Source organism: Poecile atricapillus, chromosome 1, assembly GCF_030490865.1.
Source record: "Poecile atricapillus isolate bPoeAtr1 chromosome 1, bPoeAtr1.hap1, whole genome shotgun sequence".
In the NCBI taxonomy this organism is placed as follows: Eukaryota; Metazoa; Chordata; class Aves; order Passeriformes; family Paridae; genus Poecile; species Poecile atricapillus.
In genome coordinates this window covers 90,057,828-90,080,178 of record NC_081249.1, presented here as the reverse complement: position 1 = coordinate 90,080,178, position 22,351 = coordinate 90,057,828, and the positions used below count along the sequence as shown (strand labels likewise).

General features: G+C 41.9%; 1 protein-coding gene across 3 annotated transcripts; it reads right to left on the bottom strand.

Annotated features, from left to right (window-relative positions):
* Positions 1–1,246: 1,246 nt before the first annotated feature.
* On the bottom strand, positions 1,247–22,149 carry NAA50 (N-alpha-acetyltransferase 50, NatE catalytic subunit). Of its 3 annotated transcripts, none has more exons than XM_058846907.1 (5): positions 21,949–22,149; positions 9,352–9,488; positions 8,759–8,878; positions 7,720–7,786; positions 1,247–5,267 (listed from the first exon to the last, which is right to left on the bottom strand). In XM_058846907.1, the coding sequence occupies exons 1-5, from the start codon at positions 21,954–21,956 to the stop codon at positions 5,087–5,089; spliced, it is 513 nt and encodes a 170-aa protein (XP_058702890.1). In that variant the 5' UTR covers positions 21,957–22,149; the 3' UTR covers positions 1,247–5,086. The 3 variants fall into 3 exon arrangements, with proteins under 3 accessions (XP_058702890.1, XP_058702897.1, XP_058702882.1); XM_058846914.1 differs by having other exon boundaries at positions 9,352–9,485; XM_058846899.1 differs by lacking the exon at positions 21,949–22,149 and having other exon boundaries at positions 9,352–9,538.
* Between the last annotated feature and the right edge of the window lie 202 nt (positions 22,150–22,351).

The following is a 22,351-nucleotide window of genomic DNA, read 5'->3' as shown; positions in this document are numbered from 1 at the left end:
GTGAATGACCACTCGCTCACTAGATCCTGGTGTGGTAACTGTTCTTTAAGTAGTTACAAATAACAAATAAGAGATAACAGCACACCTTGAGTGATTACAGAGGTGCCATAAATACCCAAGTTTTGAATACAATGAGGGGAATGGGAGTTCCTGTAGAACCAGCACAGCTTTAGGAAAGGACAACATAAATGATCAGGAGCACCTGCTAGTTTCCCTGTAAAGGATAACTCAGTTGTCCAACATTCTAAAGGTTGTTCTAAGAGGTAACTGGAATGAGGAAGGAGAAGAAAAAAATAAAAGCCAAGTGGTTTGGAGAACAGCTGCAGCAGTTTAAGTACAGCAAAGGTTTTCCAGCCTCTGCAGCTGCTGGTGAGGTTGGAGTGATGAACGCTGCACTTCTGGTAGCAGTTCACTTCCAGCTGTGTCTTCCAGGCCCTCCAGCAGAGGTCAGGGAAGACAGCTGGAAGAAGACACTCAAGACTAAAGACAAGTTTCAGAGCCTCAGCTTTGCTTTTGCATGTTATTCTAATGAATGCAGCAACTCCATCTGTTAATAAAGCAGTTTCCAGAGGAACTTAATAGAATACCCTATAGAATATCTAGGGAAACACCTCTTTTCCTCCAGAACCTGGGACGCAGTGCAACTTCATCACTTCACAAATGGCACTACAAAGGAGAAAAGGAGCACAGTGAAATTACAGACAAACAATGGCTTTAAGAGAAGAGACTGGGATTGTTAAGAGAGATGAGTTTTACTTAAATACCTTTCTGAGAAAAGTCAGTATGGAAGAGTATGTGCTGCATGTTAAGACCAGTCACATTTACAAGGGTGGACCATAGTTTTTCAAAGACTGTGGCCAATATTTGCAATAACTAGCAGCTAATTTGAATACTTTAAACTTTTTAACCTATAAAGCCCAAACCTGAGTTCTTGACACCTGGTCTGTTTCCTTCCGGACTGCTCACCAATCAATGCAAAAATATTCCAGAACAGTTCCTCTTCCTCTCCTCCCTCCTTCCCCCCCAAGACGGAGGACTTCTGAGGAAGGGCTCATAACTTCAAGGAAAACAGACAAACAGACCTTGCTCTGCTCAGTTGTCAGATTTTGGCATTCATCACAGCAGCCCAACACACAGTTCAAGTCAGAAATCTTCTGAGTTACACAGTTTATGACACATCTGAGGAACAGTTTATATCTGATTTCAGAAGGAAACAGCTGGACAGCAAAAAAAAGCACATGACAAGTTGTAAATGACATAACTCAAATAGTGCACGTTTATTCTGAACGGTATTTCTAAAGAGTTTGAGAAAAACAAAAACATGCTCCTGATGTACAACAAGGGCAATGATATAGATTAAAAATGGACCATCTTATTGTAAAGAATTTGCTCCCCCTGCAACTTAACTTGTAACATTGCGAATGCATCTGTAAACTGCATACAGCATACCTTTCACTAAATCTTAACTCAAGAGACCAGGGGTGGTCTTAGCCAATTAATCAGGAAGCAGTTGCAGATTCAAAAGAAACATCCAAGTCAGCAAACACTTTACAAAACACAGACATTGTGCATAGCAGCTGACCCTGGATTACAACATGGGGGAGAATAAAACAATTTGGAGGATCAAATTTTTACTAGACACAGGGCACCATCAAGATTTAGCAAAATATCACATAAGTTTGTTTCAATTGTCATATTTCAGTATGTCATATTTAGTTGGCAGGTTTAACCATTAGCTGCATCATGTAAACTCAGCCAGTTTCTGTATACACTAAATACATTCTCTCCCTTCCCCCTCCCAAAAATGAGGGATCTCTCTTCTGGATGATTCTTTTTCTCCTGTACCATGGTTTCCTCAAGTAGGAGTCTTTCTGTAGGTAATATCTTCATACTTCGACCGATGTATGACAAAGCCAGTTGCAGAGATTCAGGGATAACTTGTATATACACAATTTACACTCTAAAGCGGTTAGTCACATACATTTTTCTTGCTAGATCTTCATCCAGAACAGGAGGTGCTGGTGGTTTTTCTTCCCCACTGAAACTCCCAACTTTGGAAAAATTTAGTTGTTCACAAGCTGTTATTTTCAAGCTAGAAGGATGTCCTCCTGCAGCAACAATCAAAGTAACTGAAGTTCTCTGCAGTAAGCCCACACTTCACACAATTTCAGTGTCTCTGGGTTAACAGCACTAAGATACAGCACTCTCCTCCCTGGCTAAACACAACTGATAGACTAATAAAATACAACTGTTTGTCATCCAGAACTACTGACCTTCACTTGCCCTTATCCATGTACAGGGAACACCGTTTTCTTAAGAGTCAGATTAAACCTTGTGTTCAAGATTCAACAACTGTTTTCCAGGATTAATAGCCTGGGAAAAGGAGTCTTAGATTTATTCTCTCTTCCACCTCCTACAAAATATTTTATCAGAAGTTACAATGAGGCAGGTCTGCTGTGGAATAGGAGCTTTAAGAATTGTTCTCATGGATACATTCATAGAATGATGGCAGCCCAAAGCAAAAAGAGACAGAAACAAAGGTTAATCCAAGTAAGTTCAGACATCAGACTTGTACTTTTAAACCTGAAGAAAAACTGTCTGTGAAACACACTGATTTGTGGAAGCCTACAACAACAGCAAATCCTAAGAGCTCATATCCCCACACCCATCTACCCAACCCAAACACTTACCACTTAGTTCTAGAAGAATGAAGAGCACTTTGCTTGGCACCAGAGGCAGCTATGGTCTGAGTTACAGCTGTGCTGCACGAACATCTTCAAATACAATACTATCTCTCTCTCCCTCCACATACTTCTCTTGGTTTGGTCTACAGATGGCCAGGGAAACTATGTTGGCATATGACAAGCTAATTGTGCTTCGATACATCCCCTTCTAGAAAGATGCTGGACTGCCAACATAACCACCATGAGCAGGTCCTAGCTGTACTGAAAATAAGCTTTTGTCAAAACTAGGCAGCCTCTGGCCAAGGGAACTGTTTGCATCTTTCTAGCCAGAGTCTGTCACTGAGTGTTGCAAACTCAGGTGCTCAGACCATGCAGATGGGCTGGTGTTGGCCATCTGCCCATCTCCAAGACTCCATTAGTGCAAACTCAGCAAATTAAGTAGCTGTTTTCCAGCGCAGGACTGTCAAGATGCACTCCAACAAACACTACACATCTCTGTCAAAGAAGGAATAATTGTGTAGCAGCTCATATAGTCACCCCTGGGGTATCAAAGACCACTTAACGTGCAGCGAGGGGTGCCATCCCTTGCCTCACCACAATTCCTATTTTGGAATCCTTGGTTCCCAAGTCACCCTCTAATGACTGGACAGCACCTACTAACCAGATGTATGCTGCAATGCACACTACAGGTTGGAGGCTTTCAGAGCGGAAGAATTCAAGATGCAGATTTAAACTTTAAAAAACAAACAGGAAAAGAATACAGTTCAGCATCTACATGGGGGATGGGGCAGGTTGGTGTTGTCTCAGCTCAGTGCACTTTCCCAGATGCTTGGAGAAGAGTCCAAGCTCAAGTTGGTATTTATATTGGCATACATAAAATTGCTGGCAACAGTGCCTAGAAAGGAGCACTGGTATTCACGCAAACAAAGCATGAAAGGATGCAAAGCAGAGCTTAGTACAGTTTACTGTAGCCTCAAAGTTACAGTACTAGGAAGAAGCCAGCCAGCCTATTTTCCAAACCCATAAAATGCTCTAATATACGCTGCTTTCTCCGGTGCTCCACGAACACCCTCTCACCAGAGGAGAACTGCATTATTACTACTGAACAGGGGAAGGGGAAAATAATCTTCAAAGGAGCAAAACTGCACAGGTCTTCACCACCTCCTCCCAAAGGAGCTCATAAACACAGCAAGCCAAGCCAATCCCAAGCAAATCCAGGAGACCCTGCAAAGCTATGTGATTAGGGTCAGATTCATGTCTGCCTTCTTAGCCTTGCTGCCTGGTTTCCTCAACCCTTACATCTGTCACCACAGATTCAGTAGCTGTAACAAAGTTATCTGGAGACAGGTGCTTGCCTTATGTCATCAAAGCTGGTAAGGTGGTCACAGTCACTTTTTCCATCCCAACAACACAGATAAAACTAACTGTCAATGAGCCCTGCAGAATGTCACCCATTTTTAAAGCAAGGGTGCTTCCTCAGGATTCATACTTTTACAAGGTTATTCTTGCCAACACCAGATCTAGCTCTTACTCTGGCAAAAGTCTGCTGGGAGTCGGGTAAATGAAAATAAGAAAAAACAAAGACCACTCTAAATCCTCCTCTCAGTCAGTTAAGAAGTGTAGCACCAGCTTGGGTGAGGAGTATTTTAAAAAAGCATTCAAAAAGATCAGCCCAGGCAGAGTGAAAAGGTATGGTAAAGTAGCCCACCCTTCTCAGCAAAAGATGGAGGAAAAAGCCATACTCAAAAATATTAGGAAGAACTAAATATACTTTTTTGAGGTGGGGGGATTAAGAGGAAGAGTGGGAAGTACTGAAGTAACATTCAAAGTAACATTGGGGGAGAGTAAAGTACCCTGTAGGTTATAAAAAACACAATGATGTAGGAGTCAAAGGACAAGATATTGCTTTGCCTTTTCCCCCCCATTGGGTTTACATTCTGCTTACCAAAAGAGTAATTCTGAAGGAAACTTGTCATCAGGATAGCCTGCTCAAGCCCTCCACACCTCAAAGAGATCTGCACACCTTTTCCCACCCTAACAGAAAACAAAAACAAAAAAACAGCCCCCCCCCGCCCTCAAAATAAAAACAAAAAAAAAAAAACCTACCAGAAAAGAGAGCTCAAAAAGATAATCAAAACCAACCAAAACCCAACCCCAAACGTGATTGGACAATCCTTGGAAGAAGCATTACATTTTGTTGGAGAGAGGTCAAGAAAAAAAAAAATAAGATGAAGGGATGGAGCAAAAAAAAAAAACCAAAACCAAACAAACAAAAAAAAAAAAACCCAAAACAAGCAACCAACAACAAAAAAAAAAAAAAAAAAAAAAAAGGAAAAAAAAAGAGGCCTCTCTTTCCTTATTTGGCGACAAGCAAGTGCAAGAAAGTGTCCGCTGGGTTTTGTTCAGTTGTCGGTCTTTTGCACATCTGCATTCTGGCCAAGACAAGGAGCTTTGAGGTTTTTCTGCAGCACATGAGCATCTGCGGGCTCTATCCTCTTGTAGTAGTTCTTCTTCGTCTCAATGATCTCAAAGCCAAACTTTCTGTAGAAGTCAATTGCAGATTCATTGCTGATCTGGACATGCCTGGGACAGAAAAGGGCACAGAGAGACAGGGTCAGTATTCTGCCTCCATATTCAGAATCGTCAGAGACAAGAAAAACAGCTATCTAGATAAAGACAGGAACAGTGGTGTAAATCTAAGACTGGAAATGTTGGTCTTCCCAGTTCAATTCTGGGCTAGCAGCTCCTGGATGGCCCATGGCTGTCAATAGTAGTAAATGCTTCCCCTCAGTAATACTCTTTCAAGGAACAAAAAATAGCAGAGACTGAAGCATTACTACCTTGGCAATTTCAATTTTTCTTAATAAAGCAATATGGCAGATATTTAGTGGAAATATATAATAGAGTTTCAGTGTAAAGCAAACTTTAACCTCCTGTAGTAATACTTTGCTGATGACCAGAGGAGTTGTCTCTGCAATGATCCCAACACACAGTAACATGCAGTAACTGGCAATGGTGTTTGATATGATTTTAACACCTTGCTTTAGTCTAACTACTCCTCTCTCCTCACAAAACGCTGTAATACAAAAGAAAAAGTCCTATCGATTTACAAAGTCCTTTTCCCTTGTATTTACTTCCCCTAGAGTTTTACAGATTTTGCTAGCATGTTTCAAGGTCTCCAAAACAAACAGCCATCAGCTCTTCATCCTAAGTGACTAGGACATTTATTTGCCCAAGTTTCGTTAAAAAAAAAAGAAAAGAAAAAAAAAGAAAGAGAGAAAAGAAAGAAAAATGTTTGGCTCAAGAAAGGCATTGATTAAACACTCCCAAAACTTAGTGGATACTGCACAAGTTCATGAATCACTTTGTCATGACAACACACTGCGTAATCATAGAACCAAAGTAACTGTGGAAGCAGCAGCAGAACAAAACAAAAGATCTTAGTGTTAAGCCAAATAAGCACCAAAAAGCTAAAAGGGAACTTTATTATAATGGCAAATTTAGGCACTGATATCAAATTTGATGCTAAACTGCATAGTATGTTCAAATAGAAGATGCACAAGCAATAGGCATAATAATAAAATCAAAAAGCCAATTTTGGGGGCTATTTACTGTTATGCCAGAATCCTTAGTCCAGGAACTGTAAAGAAGGATTTTGAAGGATTTGGGGTTTTTTTTGCCTTAGAATCAGCAAACTGTTCCTTCACTGTTCACACAGAAATGTGCAAAGGTAAAAAGGAAAGTCCCTGTCCCATTAGCAGGCATCTCAGAGCTCATTATTTCTCCTGAGGCAGGAGAGCAGGAGTAATGAGCCAAAAGAAGTTTCACACAGACACCTCTTTAAAACATGTCCCTCATACAGAGATGGCACAAAGCAACAACAGTAGAGGACATGGAAGAGTCTGCACCTCCATAGCAGAAATGGACTGACTAAGTTTGAGGAGAAAGTCACTCCATTTACAGTGATATCAGTGTATGAAACTCCTCACAAAGTCTCTTCCACAGTCCTGGCAAGTATTCAGGGTGTAGTTCTGTGGCAGTGTAAGTCCATCCAAGCCGAACCTGCTGTGGGCCTATCCCTAGCAGTGCATTGTGCTTGCACTCATGTGCTGGCCAAGGCAGTGACGGACAAGAAGGATTTAGCTTCAGCAAATCAGGCCAAAAACTGCATCAGCTCACTTGGTAACCACACAGACACCAGTGCACAGAAAAAAGCAGAAGTGTGAAACCAGCAGCAAAGGAAAAGCATAGTTTTGGCATTTATGGATTTCAGACTCTGTTTCCAGAGGGACTATTGGGGTGATTGCCCTCTAGCCCAGTGCTTGTTCTCTTGTCTGCATCATGCCAAGTGCTTATGCAGACATGCAGTTGATTAAAAAAAAAAAAATTGCAACAAAACAAAGCACAAGAAAGCCACTCCCAAAACCCAAAAACACACTAAAATGAAAAAAACAAAAAAAAAGAAACAAAACTGAAAACAGCTTCCCCAGCTGGGTCAGGGCACTGATCTAGTTTATTGTGTTGCTGCACAAATAGCTGACCTGGCAGTGTGCAAGAATGGGAATAGCAGTCGGGTCTTATTACTGAATATAAACTTTGAGTGTTTGCAAACATCTCTGATATTCTAACCCACAGAGTGCTGTCATAAAAGACAGAAAGCAAATGCATCACAATGCAGTATTTCCCATTCTGAAGATGAAAACTTTGTATGATAAAAATAAAATCCTTTTTAAAAAGGTTTTTTTTTGTCTTACACTGGAATTTTGCTCTAGAACATAATTTTGTAATTAAACTACTTTCAAATTCAGAAGATTTGCAGAACCCTTTCTAAAGCAAGCACACTTTTTGTTTTCTCAGCATTACACAACAAGCCCAGAATATGACCCCTGGCTTTCCTGCTAGTACTTACAAGATGTCCCATGACCCCACTAAAATATACACTAAACCCACACTTAGATCTCCATCCCTTTGCTCCCATATCTATCTCTATCATGAGAGATATGAGATAATGCATGAGTGTTACTCATTTACTTACAGATAGATGTTGTCAAAAGTGCCATCTTTTTCACAGATGTTTAAGACATGATTCAACATTTTCGTTCCTGCCAAAAGATAAAGAAGATACTTAAGAAAACTAGAAGGGTACAATTAAATCTGTACTTACCTAGGTGCTCCCTGAGGAGAAGCAGGTTAACTGTAGGCAGACTAAAATGACAGAGTGTGAAAACTAGGAAAGGCAAATAAAACATGATGTGTAAGTATTTTACTCTTTCTGACTGCTCATAACCCTTAATTCATTGTTTCTTTGAAAAAGAAATAAAAATCACAACAGCCAGAAGCGTATGTACAAATCAGCTTATTTTAATACTAATTTCAAGGTCTCAAACTCAGCTCAAAATACAACCAAAATGTTGTGTAAATCAGTGAGGGAACTGGTAAGCTTTTCTACTAAAGATGTAGTAAAATAATTTAAGATAAAGTTATCTTTTAAATCCAGTTTGTCAAATTAAACAGCTTACTGTAAATCTTGATTAATCTGTCCTATGGGTTTGCAATGTGAAGCAAAGAACTAAATGCAGTAGAGACAAAGAACTAAATGCAGTAGAGACAAAAAGCAGGTACTACCCCTGAGCAGCAATGATCAGTATTGACAAAGACAAAATAAATAGAAAGCCCCTACATTTAGAAGAGTGAAGGGAAAAGCCAATGAAGGAACATTGTGTTGTACTTACGTATGACTTGTGTACTGGTTACATATATCTGACCAATTATTTCACTCTCTCTCTGCAACAATTTTCACATCCACAGAAGGAGTGTATTTACATCACAGTATAAAATAATTAAGATTAAAGTAATCTGAAATCCTGAATTAAAAATTCCTACTAAAGGCTCATTTCTGAAAGGCAGAGAAGAATGAGCACATGATAAATCATACTCTTTCCCCCAAGTCCCTTCCAAAGAAATCAGTAGTCCAAAGTCCACTAACTTGGTTAAAAATCTGAAAAAGCGTTTAGAAAGCTGGACAGCAATCTGGTTTCTTTGATGCCTCACATACAAAAGAAGACCCTCCTTACCTATTCCTAGCCTTCGGTAGGGTGCCAGGCATCCAAGTGTCATGATGTACAGTCTCTTCTGGTTCTGGGAGTGATCCACCCTACAGCACACTGCTCCCACTGCAATATCATTGAAATACGCTGCCAGGGAGGGAAACAAAGGCTCATCAGTAACAAGTCTCAAACTACACATACAGCTCTTTCATCTACACGCTGCATCTTCCTTCTTCCCTCCCTCCCCCCTTGCTAATTCTCCTGTCCAGAGAAAACAACATAGATTTTGGATTCACATTTGGAATGAAGTCACCAGTGCTGCTTTGACATAGTGATTGCTTACTACTGTTCACCAAACAGCAATGACATTAGGAGGTAAGCTGGCAATGCACAGCTGTTTTCTTCTGTAACAGAAAATATGCCTATTCCCAGTGGGATGTAATCTACTTAGAACATAGACACTCTGTGGCTTCTTTGAGGTTCTTAAACAGTTATTTTTTCATTATGTAAAACAATTAAACAGAAGGAGCGGCTATTCCATTATGCTAAAACCATTATGGATAGCAATGATGACCACTTCTGCCACCACAGCCCACAATTACTGGCAAGAACATTTGTACCTAGTTTGGCAAGTTCGCCAACCTCCAGTACATCTTTGTAGAACTTGTCATTGTAGCTGACAGGAAAAATGACCTGGTTTAGCCTCTTCAGCTGCTTAATGTTGTGTGGCGTCACATCTCCCAGCTCGATCCGGCTACTGGAACAAATCAAAACATGCTTAACATCTGACATACTGCAACATTTTTAAGGACACCCAAGATTAATTATTTTGCTCATGCTTAGAAACTGTCCCACCTAATAGTCAGTTCAATGCATATTTGCCACGTCCAACCCATACAATCAAGTCTTATGCTGGTGGCTGATTTAAGTCCCAAACCTAGTTTCAGTCAGTTCTATACAGTTAGAAGTTTCTCTCAGGTCACACTAAAAATACGTATACCATAGTATATGTGTGGTTTTACTGGGTGGGAGACAGGAGAATACGGATCTCTCCAGAAGTATTAGCTTTAATGTTATCCCACTTATTTCCCCTCTGATCATCAAGATCACAAGAAAAAAAATGAAAAACCTAAAGAAAATATAGGAGGAACAGGAAGCTAGAATGAAGACCAAAGAAATTAAGTCCTTGTCCATGCTTCAAAGACAGTCTCAATTTTACCACCTATCAATATAAAGTCTATGCTTAGACAAAGTCATTATTAGACATCTGTCTCTAAAAACCATCAGTACTGCGTGCAACAAATATGTTAAGCTTGTTAATATGCAAAGTGTGCCCTTCTCAAGGTGATATCTGCATCTACTTCGATCATCACTGAAATCTTTCTTCCTGCTGAGACCAGAACCACAACCTTAAAATACACTGAATTATACTGAGAAGAAACAGACCAAGCTTCTTTCTTTTCTAAGACAAACTTCCTGACAGAAACACTATACACACAGAAGAAAATATAAAAAAAAAAAGAAAAATAAATTTAAAAAGAAAAATATTAGTTATCCTTGGGTGAGTGCAAGCAGTTTTAACAAGGATTACAAGAATGAAAAATAAAAAGACCAAGACAATCAAAATCCTTCTTCCAAATGATCACCAGAATATGTAGGCAGGTACAAAGCCAGTGCACATGGAATTAGAAAAGCACACAATTCTAGGTTCATATCAGCCCTGTTTTACTGAATAGATATGAGCAACCAGATTGTTTCCTGCCTAAACAGCAGTAAAGACACTCTTTGCTCTCAAGACTCCTTTCTTCATGTATGGCCATTTGCACAAGCCCCTTTAAGAATTATATTCCAACACAAAGGAAGTCCTGAGCTAATAAGGATGATGTTCTTACCCTACAGAAGTACTCCCAGTATAAACAAGCATGCAAGCAAAGTTATTAGATGGTGGAGAAACTATAGTACTTGTTTTATGCCCAGTTTGGCACAACTGCTCTGCCTAGCACAGCAGGGCTTCTTCAGGCTCACAGAAGGCAAGTTCTGATCTCAGCAGTGCTGCTGCCTTTTCCTCACAAAGGGCAGGAGTAAAATTGTGGCATGTGGGTTCCTGGGTATATTTATGTCCATGAAAGAGTTTTGCTGGAGTAGGGCACCTCAGTAATCTCTTACTAGGAGGGAAGAAAAGACTCAAGAGCCCCTTTTACTGCAGCCTGCATGAGAGTAGAAACCAAAGGGAACAGGTCTCAACTGCCCAGCTAGGTCAGATGAGCCGCAGCGCAAGAGGTCAGCAGGGGAAGAGATAAACCTCATATTCATACTCAGTTACAGAAAGCCTAGACATCTTCTCCAAATAACATTATATTAACCTTGGTGATACAAAAAGTATCAGTAGTTCCAAGCTTCAGTAGATCAGCAATGCCAGCAAGATGAAATCACAACAAAGTTGCTCTACATTATGTCTCCTTTTGAGCAAAAATCCCTGACACAGACCATTACCAGGTAGTGTTTTCTAATATTATTTTAAGATTAATTAATTACTAATCAAACAAACCAGGTATTAGAAGATAGTCACTATGAAATATTTATGACGACAGTGCAACATCATAATTACTATTAAAATATATTACCAGAGGCAGCCAGGATAAGATGGCTAAGAAAGGTAACATGGCCAGAAAATGGACCTTCACCAAGAAGGTTTCAGACAGAGAACAAATAAATAAATGCAGGAGCAGAGTCTAAGGCTGGGAGCTGCTGAGCCAAGACATCACCTCTGAGGCTGGCATCAGGCTAGAGAAGTGAGCTCTGTTAGTAGAAGGCTAAAAGGCACTTGCTGACACGTTTCCTCAAGCCCCTGGACTTTCCCCTTCTATCTCTCACCACTTGCCACATTCACTGCTGCCTCCTGCCATCTCCTGCTGCTTGTCTCCTGTGCTCTGTCACTATCTGGTTTGTCCTTGCAAGAATTGCACCAGGGACAGTATCTTATCCTGGAGAATAATATGAAAGAGGTTTGAGAAACACTGCAGGAAGCATAAATCAATACGCTAAATATCTGTTTAAATAGTGTGTACTCAAACCATAAATTACTTTAATGTATAGCATTGGCTGATTAAATCAGCACCACATCTATTATGCACAAAACCATTTAACAAGTAAATTAAATAAGAACATTGAAAGGAAGACCCACAGAATGAAAATACATAATTTTGCCTGAGTACAGTGTGGCAAAAGTGCCACTGGGGCCTCGAGTAAAATCACGGGAAAGCTGGCACTGCTGTCAAAAGTAGCAGTCTTGCTGTCTCTGAGCCACTCATTTCCATCCTCATGCTGGCACAAATGTTTGTGCAACAATGTGGTGAACCAACACTGATTAAAACTAACCTGGACAAAAAACTAAAGTTTCATTTTAACCCACATCAGTCCCCTGACTAGGTTCACCACACAAGTCCTCTGCTAGCATAAAGGAAAGGTTGCAATAGGCAGAACTAATTGGTTCTTAAGCAGAAGTGCCAGCTCACCCTGACTTAAACTGCAAGTACTGTTCAAGAGGAGGACAGGGATGTAGATTATCCAATACATCTGTGAGCACAGTCTAGAGATACTGCGCTACACTTTATCATTGATGGAACAATGTGCACTTTGATCTCAAGAACTTAAAAAAACTACTCCAAATAGCCAAGACAAAGCACCTATAACAAAGGACTCAAAATTATCAGTCCCTTCTTTTTACCAGAGTAAAACAAGCAGCTTTGTGAGGGGCTTTTTTTGTTGTTTGGTTTTTTTTGCTAGTTTGTTTGTTTTTAACAGCTGTTTACAACTTCACCTGCTTCTTCAAGTGAAGTCTCAGCCAAATCAGTAACTTAAGTATGTTTACTATGTCAGCTGAGGTCCAACTAGGACAGTCCTGTGCATTCCAGCTTAGTAGAAGGTGCACCAGAAACACTTATCCTCTGCTGTTGCAAAGAAAAAATTTAAATTATGAGCTCAAATTAGCATACAAGAGAATATAAAGATGTGTAAAGAACCAGAAGTGTCCAGAAGGGACATGCCCTTCCATAACAAATTATTTGACTCTATGATGCCACCAATATTTCTAAGAAGATCCACACTTACTATTGGCACCCTACAGCACAAATGGCACCCCATGGAGGATGCAATAGTCAGCTGTCTTAGATTTCAAAGCTTCTGGGACAAGCCAGTCACCCCACCTCACCTGCTTTTAGCATAGAGCAATGAGAGACTCCTAGCTTATCAGGTCAGGCCTCTTACTGCTACAGTATTCTACAAATCCATACACTCTCTTCAATGGAATCCCAGCCTTCTGAAACCACTTAAGCATCTTCCATTGTAAGGCTGCTCCCAAGCTACCATTATTCTCAGTTAGTTATTCCAGTGTACTCAAATGTACAAATGTCTGGAGATGATGGGTACCATTGCACAGGCCTTTTCAGAGTCATCATGATCTCCTCATACCTTTCTTCCAACTAAAGCCAAGCTCCTGGTGCATCCTGTAAGACTAGCTCTTAACTCCTACTCTCGTCATACTAGCTCCTCCTTATATTCCTTCTGATTAAAGTTGATTTTCCTTAAACATGGCTAACCAAAACCGCTAACAGCAGCCTAAACACTATTGTCTTTTACAGCGGCAGTAAGTTTTTCCTGTCACTACCAGAAGCATTTCCCTGACATACCCTAGGACTACGCTTGCATTTTTCACAACTGCTACCTTCCATGACTTGGTCGCTGGGGAAAAAAAACACTTGGAGAATTCACTAGTGAAGGGAATTGGTTCCTGGTGCACAGGCTGCTATCTGTTAAAAGTGCACAGCAACACTGTCCAGCGATGTAAGAGCGGAAGTGAAGAGTGATCCACCAAATCTGAACAGAAGTGCGACTTTCGTGAGGTGACAGGCGCCACTTCCTGAAACTGGATGCATGCCCAGAACATTGGCATTAACACTCCTGCTCTTACATGCCAGTGTCCTAAGATCCTCCAGGCATTGGCTAGGAAAAGCCTCACACAGTTTGTAGGACCAAATACAATCTAGTTAGTCCTGCTGCAGTTGAATTGCTCTGCCTGCAGCTTATGGGGCCATGATTTGAACAATCTACTTTTCCTACAATGCCTTTCATTGACACTGGTGGAAGTAATGCAGGCTACACGAGTGTTACTTGTGCTAGGAATGCCTTTCGTTGCTCAATATATACCAAAGGAGAACTATACAGTATATACAGTATACTGCTATGACAGCTCAAGACACAGCCAACTTCTAGCTACAGTTCAAGAGGAAACAAATTTACTTCCTGGGAATACCAAGCGCCGAACACTAGTTTAGAACCAACATCAGGAAGAAAAAGGACGAATTTTAAATTTCTTAATGCTGTAAGAATCTCAGTCTCATTCAACTTTAAATAGTGCAAGTCTCTCCCCAGAGGGATGTGCCTGACTGAAACAGATCTCCATGTAACTGATAGCTGGGTTCAGGCTTTTTTGAAGGCATCTGGCAGGCTAAATTTAGCAGAGCTGTATCTGAAACTTGCAAAACTTACTGAGAAGTCGAGAGGCAGCATGAAGAAATGGGCCCTAACAAATTAAGAGGACTTCAGAGAAGGTTTGTCACCTGCTAAGCAGCCAGCCAGCTTTATTGCTTCTATTTTGGCTTCCAAGTCAAAGCAGGAGTCTAGACAGGATAATCCACTCATAAAATAAAACCAAACCAGAATTATGAAGGCTGTAGACCTGAAGGGTGTGGCTCTGCTTAGATTCTACTCTAAGGCCGAAAGAGCCTCTCCTAGTGTTTTGGGGTCTGAGGTTGTTGGGGGTTTTGTGAGGTTTTTTGATTGGATTGTTTTTGTTTAGTTTTTGTTTTTTTTAATAGATGAGCTGTCTAGCTACTCACACAAGTTAGTCTAGTTCTTGTGGGCAGACCAGAATGTTTTCAATTATCTCAAAGATCTGTGGGCTGCATACCTACTCTACCTCATTTGTCAGAAAACCAGAAGGATAAGTACAAACCTAGCATTCAAAAAGTCTTACCAATTTGCTCTGAGACCCCGTGATCTTCTTTAGTCCTGCTTACTAGAGCAAACATGTATTGCATGACACCTGATACCCTGCTGGAGGTTACCCCCAGTTCTGCCCTGCAGATGGGCACAGTGATGTATAGAAGAAAATGAAGCAACTGTAGAATCAGAATTAACAGAAGACTTCATTCAAGACTTGCAAGTTTCCTGGATCTCACTGTTAACAGGTTTCAATGTCATGCATCACAATTCCCCAAGACATACATCAGACCCTAGCTGCCTCTCCCTTTATCATAAAAAAAGGAAAAAATATTCAGAGCACATGACCACCACATTTCTTCACTATATCTGTGAATATAAGTTACTCTGCTTCAACCTAGAAAACCTGACCACATACAAAAGACTGCCCAGTCTTCACGTGCAAGAAGCAAAATTATGCTATAACAGCCTCACAGTTTTTCCAGCTGAAACGTGTCCTAGGTCTCAAATCTTCGAGTGAAAAATAAACTTTCCCAAGAACATTATAAGCTATCCCATTCTGCAGATGGATACAAAGACCAGGAATCATTACGCCCAGCTGACAGAATTTTCAAACTCTAAAACAGCTAAAATAAATGCAGCTAGTCTAGAACAGAAAAGCAGACACATGTACATCACTTAAGTTGTTCATAAAATTCTGCTGCTCCAGAGCACTTCACAAAATTAAGGCCTAAATATTTCATCAGCCTATCCCAGGTACATCAATATCAGGTGAAAGAGGAAACAACTTGTCTGCAATCATACAGCAGATAAAGAGCTGCCAGAAATCCCAACTCTTCATTGCTGCTCTAACCACTTTTCCTTATTGGTCAAGTAAGCTTACAAGAACATTGATTTTGATCTGTGATTGTTAAACAGAAGTACTTCACTATTTTGAAACAGCTTGCCTCAAAATTAGTTTTGTGCCTCCACTAATTATATCCTGAGACACCTTGTAGATTACTGCTGCTTTCCACACCCTCAATGTCCCCAGACCTAACAATTATAACCCTTACTTGCCTCCCAGAAGATCATGACCCTTTGCTAATTAGTGTTCATTAAGTACCTGATGATCATCAGGTAAGAACAGAGGCTTACATTCAAATTCAAAACAGAAGTGATGCTTACAAAGTACTTTATTTACATAAATACAGCTTGAGGGCACTTCTTGTATGTACACAGGTTACAAGCAATTGACATATCCGGAGAAAATAATTTTTCTGCTTCACACAAACTATTTCTATAGGTCACTGAAATACATTTCTTTACAAATGCCTTTGTCCATTGGAATAGTGGGGGGAAAAAAAAGAAAAGTTCATTATGGGTTTACTACCTATACTTTGGATTGCAGTCCCAGAGTTGGGTTTAGCAAGGTGTTCAAATCACACATTACATTAATAACATACCGTGAAAAATTAACTGAATGTGCTATCAGTTTTATGTGCCTACCTTAAAAAACACTTCTAAGGCAACAATAATTTTTTCTCCCCCATCCTCCTCCTAATTTTCACTAAAAACAAATTGTTCTCAAATAAAAATTTCTGCCAAAGGTCTAAAAACATGTCCTTTAACTGCAATTTTCAACTTAATTTGTGATCTTTGCTGACAATTCCAAGTGCCATGTAGAGAAAACTTTAATGAGCCTTCAGCTGCCGCCCAGATCCCATCCCATACTCTCAAGAGAACAAAAATACAATGCTCAGATGGTGGAAATCAGAATTTTTTTCAGGGTTAGAGATTCTAGTCTGCGAAGGGCCAAAAATCACATGGAACCTGGAAAAGAACAGGGAGAGGGAGAAGAAGGCCAAGTGAGCTCTGGAAGTACATCATGCATGAAGACCTTCCTATGAAGCACAGTATTTTCAACTAATTAAAGAGAAAAATACTCTGCCCCTGGGAAAACTCAAATATCTTAATCTTAGTCACCTAGTGACAGTGCTGTGGAAATGGTTTTGGCTCTATTTTCAATAAAGCCTAAAGTACAATTTCCTTCTCATAATGAATTAATTCAATAAATTTGACACAAATACAGTTACCCCATTTCAGTGCTGTGCTTCTCCACTCTCAGGTCTTCAAGGCCAAGAGTCTCCAAATAATCAGGTATTCTTCTATACACACTCTCTCTTATCCCTGCTTCTCTGCCTCAAACTCTCTCCTGACAAACTTCCACTGCTTTACAACTAACTCCCACATGGATTACTTCTTCCCTTCCCCTTTCCCAGCCAGGAGTAGAAAGTAATCCTGACATTGCCTATCTCATTTAGAGCAGGAGGGATGCAAGGAAGTACTGCATTTCTCTCTTATCAATTCCCAAACAAATGTAAAGATCCAAATTTTTATCTTCTTTCCTCTTCTGGATAAAAATACCTAGCACCTTCTCAGATCACTGGTCTGAACACTGCCAAATGGGCAGGCTCTTCAAGTTCTGAATAACTTCCACTTGGACTAAAGTATTTTTCTGGCTCAACCATCAGCCATTATTCCCCATTTTAAAAGAGATTTAGTGTGGCAAAGGAGGATGCATCATTTCTTGTCCTCAGGAGATGGCAGCAGAGTCTGTGGCATTTGGTGATTAACTAATGTTACTGCATTTTTCACAGAAATGTCCCGAACTACCAAGCCACATCTACATGCAGAAAGAACCGAATGGTCAAACAACACTCAAAACACAAGACTGGGTTCTAAAGTGATTCAGTAAAATGGCTACAACCCCTCTCGTACCTTCCTACTTTGTGGAATGTCTTAATCTGGTTATGGAATTAAATTCAAAGTGGTCAGAGTTATAAATCAGGTTAAAGTACCTATAATAAACTGCATTGAGTGTTTTTTATAAAGAATTTAGAAGCTGTTAAGCCATTTGTAAGCTTGCATATAGGCAAGGTCTAAATTTATCATCCATGAAAATAAATGCAGACTATAGCTCACACTTGGATGTTTCTAGGTTCAGAAAAAGCCTAAAAATAAAGTGATTTTCAAGCTCAATTACCTTTTTTGTCCTGCCTCCAGTGCATATGACCATTCAGCAGTTTTCTCATAAACTTGGAACTTCCTCCCATATATGTTAAGCTTAGCACCGTGCCGAGCAAACGGAAACAATTCAGCAGCTCTGCACAAACTGACATACTAACTCAGGAGAAAAAAAACCCCTCCCCGTTCTCCTCATATTCAGTAAACCTTGAAAGGTTTACTTCCTGAATCCAGGCAAAACAAGCAGAGGTATCAGAGGTTACCCATAATAACTCCCTGCACTTCAAAAACAATATGGTTAATTTTCTGTTATGTTCAGTACTCCCCAGCTGTGATGTTTCTCTTACAAAGGCAGCCAGAGCAGCACAAGTCTGCAAAGTCTCAGTGTTGGGAAGTTTTCTCTCTCAGTACCTGTTGCATAGGTTGTAGCCTGTAGGACTCTTCCACAGAAAGTCAGGAGAACTCTTAGAAACTGCAAAACCTGGGACTTAGCTGCAAACACAGCAAAGTTGAGAGGCAATCTCCTAGGAGTGTCTTACCCAAAAGCAGTGCATGCTTCTTTCTAAGGCTGGTTTAACACACAGCACCCCACTTACTCCCTGTTTCAATCAGTTTTCCACCACATGGCTCAAGATGTGCTGCTGCATGAGAATCTCCCAGGTGTTTCCCATCAAAACTGGAGAGGGATTTGGTCAATGTGATGAAATAACACATGCACAGGATCACAGGCACTGGGCCCTGCTTGTAACACGCACTACTGGCTCCATGTATGCGACAATCCTGATCACATAGCATGTACATGCACGCAATGGAACATGCAGGTCCTGCAATAGCTTCGTGTAATGTGATTTTTAGGGAAGGCCACCAGGGAAAGGCCGGATGACTTATTTTCATAGGTTTCATCTGCATTGAAGCAAGTCAGAAATGCAACCTTACTTTAAGATGTCAAATGTCACGGACAGCAATCAGCAAATGCTCAAGAATCAATGCTAGCCTTCCAGTTTTCTCTCCTTAAAACCAACAGCATAAGAATCATAAGGAAAACACAAAACCACTGAGCAATAAGTGAATCAAATAAAATAGCAAAGTGAAAGGAGTGTTACTTACATCTGGTCTATAAAAACAACCAGATTACTACAGACAGTGGAACCTGAGTCCCTATTTTTCCTCAGGCAAACACAGCTCTACAATAGATTTTTAAATTCAAGAACTGACAATAATAACATATAATAAACTAAAAAATAATTAAATCTCTAGAGAATCACAAGGTTCAATTATAGAACAGTGAAATACCTCATTTTTTCAAGTCACATTTAAGGAAAAAAGGGAAACACAATGAGACTAACCAATTAAAGTTATTCAGAAGGTGAGGATACAGTGAACATAAAGCCAAGTCTCACAAAACCAGGTGGAAGCTAACAGCAGTCCCCAGTTCAGAAGATTGTGTTTAACTCATCAAATAAGAGAAAACCCACAAAAATGTAAGCAGCTGAGAAAGCACAAAAATCTTCTATTTCTGAAACCAGAGGTCCTAGGGAGAAGAGGTCACCTAACCTCAAACTCCCTGATGACAGAGACACTACAAGCTGCTATGCATTAACACACATCTATCTGCTATTTTGAATTCAGAGAGCTAAGAAGGAAGGCTGCAAGCAACATACGTTGACTACACAGTCTTTTAGATCTGAAATTTCATGCCAGTGAACTGGATAGTTTCTTTTTAAATTCTTTTTCTGCCAAAGTAGACTCTTCATAATGACAGCTGATAAAACATCAGCTGCTCTAAGCACTTCCAAAATCATCTCTGCATTTTGTGGTGTGGGTTACAATGCAGTGCATACATTCCCAGAAAAACAGTCAGATGGAGTCAGTTTGTTCAGAAGGACTTGTCCACAATTTTGGATTCAATACCGAAGACACACCAGATCCCTTCAAGCCCATCAGTTTCTGTACGCTGGGAGCTGAAGCTTTAGATCTATTTTTGGACCCATCTTTTGACAGTACTTGTACTTTAGGGATCTTCACCGATCTTTGTAACTTAAAAAACAATTTGGATTTGTTCCAATTGTTCCAATTGTCCTGTGTAATTTAAACATTCCTTTTGAACTATTCTCTAGTCCTTTGAGTCTCATTGTATTTAAATGGGGTTATTTTTCAATTTGAGCTCTGTCGGTATATTTGCCTCCATCTGAATTTTTAGAGAACACCTGGATTCAATATGAGAATCTGCACAGGAATATGAATTTATTCTGCACCAGAACTTGCTGTGTGGTGCTAACAGTGTTTTGGCAAGACAGGAATATGCTGCTCTTCAGAGATGAAAGAGTACCAGAAGAGCAGAAATACCAAGTAGAGAATCCAAAGCAGTAAGCCCTGAAGTTGAACCAGAAATAAAGCTGCCTGTAAGTAAAAGTAAAGTAACAGAAATGAAGTTTGGTGCTCTGGAAGCAGAAGAGTGGTATGCAGGTTTTCTCTCCATAGCTTTTTATTAAAAAAAAAAATAATAAAAAGTTACAAGTAAAAAAGTCCATGAAATGAGAACTCACAATCAGCACAAGCAAAGCCAGGTTTGCTCCTTGTGGAGCACTGAGCACGGCAGACAGCTCTGGCCGTGCCTTGCCAGGAGATCCCCACAGCTCCAGCCTGGCATGCCTGGGCTGCTTTCCCACTCACACATCCAGGTCCCAGTAACCCCATCCCAGGACTGACATACAACCAAAGCAAGGCTAAGCTGTAACAAACAGCAGAATGGTCAACAAAGGATAAAAAGAAACCCAGTTCTGTCGGGAGCACTGCGGAACCACGGCTGATTTGTGCTGCTGCTCTTCCCGCAAACTCTGCCGTCCTCATTACAAGGTGACTAAGAGTGGGGGTGCCCCGTTTTATGTAGGGTGGTGCAGGTGGATGAAGGGCTGTCCAACACCCCAAACACACTTACTTTATGTCAGCTGAGACTTTGTTTATCTGCAATAATCCCTGAACCTCTTTCTACAGACACCTGCCAGCACCTCAGGATGCCTGAAGCTGCTTACACGCTGTAAGAACCAGCTAAGAGTCTGTTATCAAGCAGTCTTGTATGACCTCACCCCTATTGCTAATAAGCTAAACCCCTTACCATTTCTTAGTAAAAGCTTAAGTGATTCAGCTTCCATTCACCCTGCCTTAAGCTGCCAAACTGGAATAATAATACCCATCATTGCATAACACCAGTTCCAAGGGGACTGGTTTAATGCTCTTTTAAGAAACAGCTGGGGAAAACTTCCTTTGTACATTGAAGAAACTGAGGCACAGAATAGGAACAAGCACGTTTTGTGGAGCACAAGTGATGCTAAAATTAATAAACATTAGGTGGTTTAACCAACATTAAAAACCTGTCCCAAAGTGACCTGGACAAGGTCAGGGAGGTCATCTGACACCAAAGCACAACTGTGAGTGTAAAGGCCTCCAGTCTCCTGTACAAAAACGGCACCTCATTGCCCCCACTGAGCAGGAAATCAGTGTTTGCAGCCAATCAGAGTTGAAATCTCTAGTTTTCAGGAGACAGAGAAAAGCGATGCCAGGCCCAAAGCAGAGGGTGTGCTATAGAAACATGACACAGAACACAGCTCGTGTTGTCATCCATCCACGCTGTGCAACCTCCACGTAGCAATTAAAAACTTAAAAAAACCAAGAAAAGTGCTAAGAGGATGTTGCACACAATAGCACTGCAAAACCACACACATCCAAGACTGGCAGCTTTTTCGCACAGAGCGAGCGGCGCTTCTTTGCTACCGCCAGACAAGGACCAGACAGGGACGACAATCCGGCCAGCATCCCGCTCTGCAGATCGCCGGACCCCGCAGGGCGGGATCCCCCCGAGCACGAGGAGCCGTCGCGTCCCGCCCGCTCCAGCGCGGGGCTGAGTGCGGAGAATCCTCGCTCCGCCGGCGGCACAATCGTGACGGCGCGGGAGCCCCGCGGGCAGCTCCTGCTCAGCCCAAAGGGCGCCAGTGGCGGCACCGCCGGTTCTCCTCGCCCAGAGGGACTCCCCGGCACCCACCCGACGCTGGCCGTGTCCCAGAGGGCGGGAGGGACGCAGCGACACCCCCCGAGCTCAGAGGCGGCGGCACCGCTCGGCCCTCTCCGCCTCCCGCCCGCCGCGCCGCCCGGGCCCGCCCCGCTCCCCGCTCCCCTCTCGGGCGGGCCCGGCCCGGGCCGAGCCCCGCACTCACCCCTTCATGGTGCGTCCGCGGCCTGCCCGGCGTCCGCACTGGCTGCGTCCAGGGCCCGGCGGTGCGGGTGCGGCTCCGGCCTCCCCGTACTCAGCGCGGGCGGCTCAATCTCCTCCTGATCCCGATCCTGATCCCGATCTTGATCTTGATCCCACTCCCGCTCCACATGGGCCTCCGCCCGCCCCGCCCCGCCCCGTGACCCCTCACCTCACGCCGCGCGCGCGCCCCCGCCCCGCCCGCCATGACCCACCCGCCCCGCCCCATCCGCGCGCCCCCGCCGCGCACGCGCCGCGCCCCGCGGGGCGGGGGAGAATGGGGAGGCCCCGCGAGTCTCGGGGGCGGGGCGCGGACTCCTTCACGTGATGCAGAAGGACCAATCAGCGCGCCCCACCGCGCCCGGTGC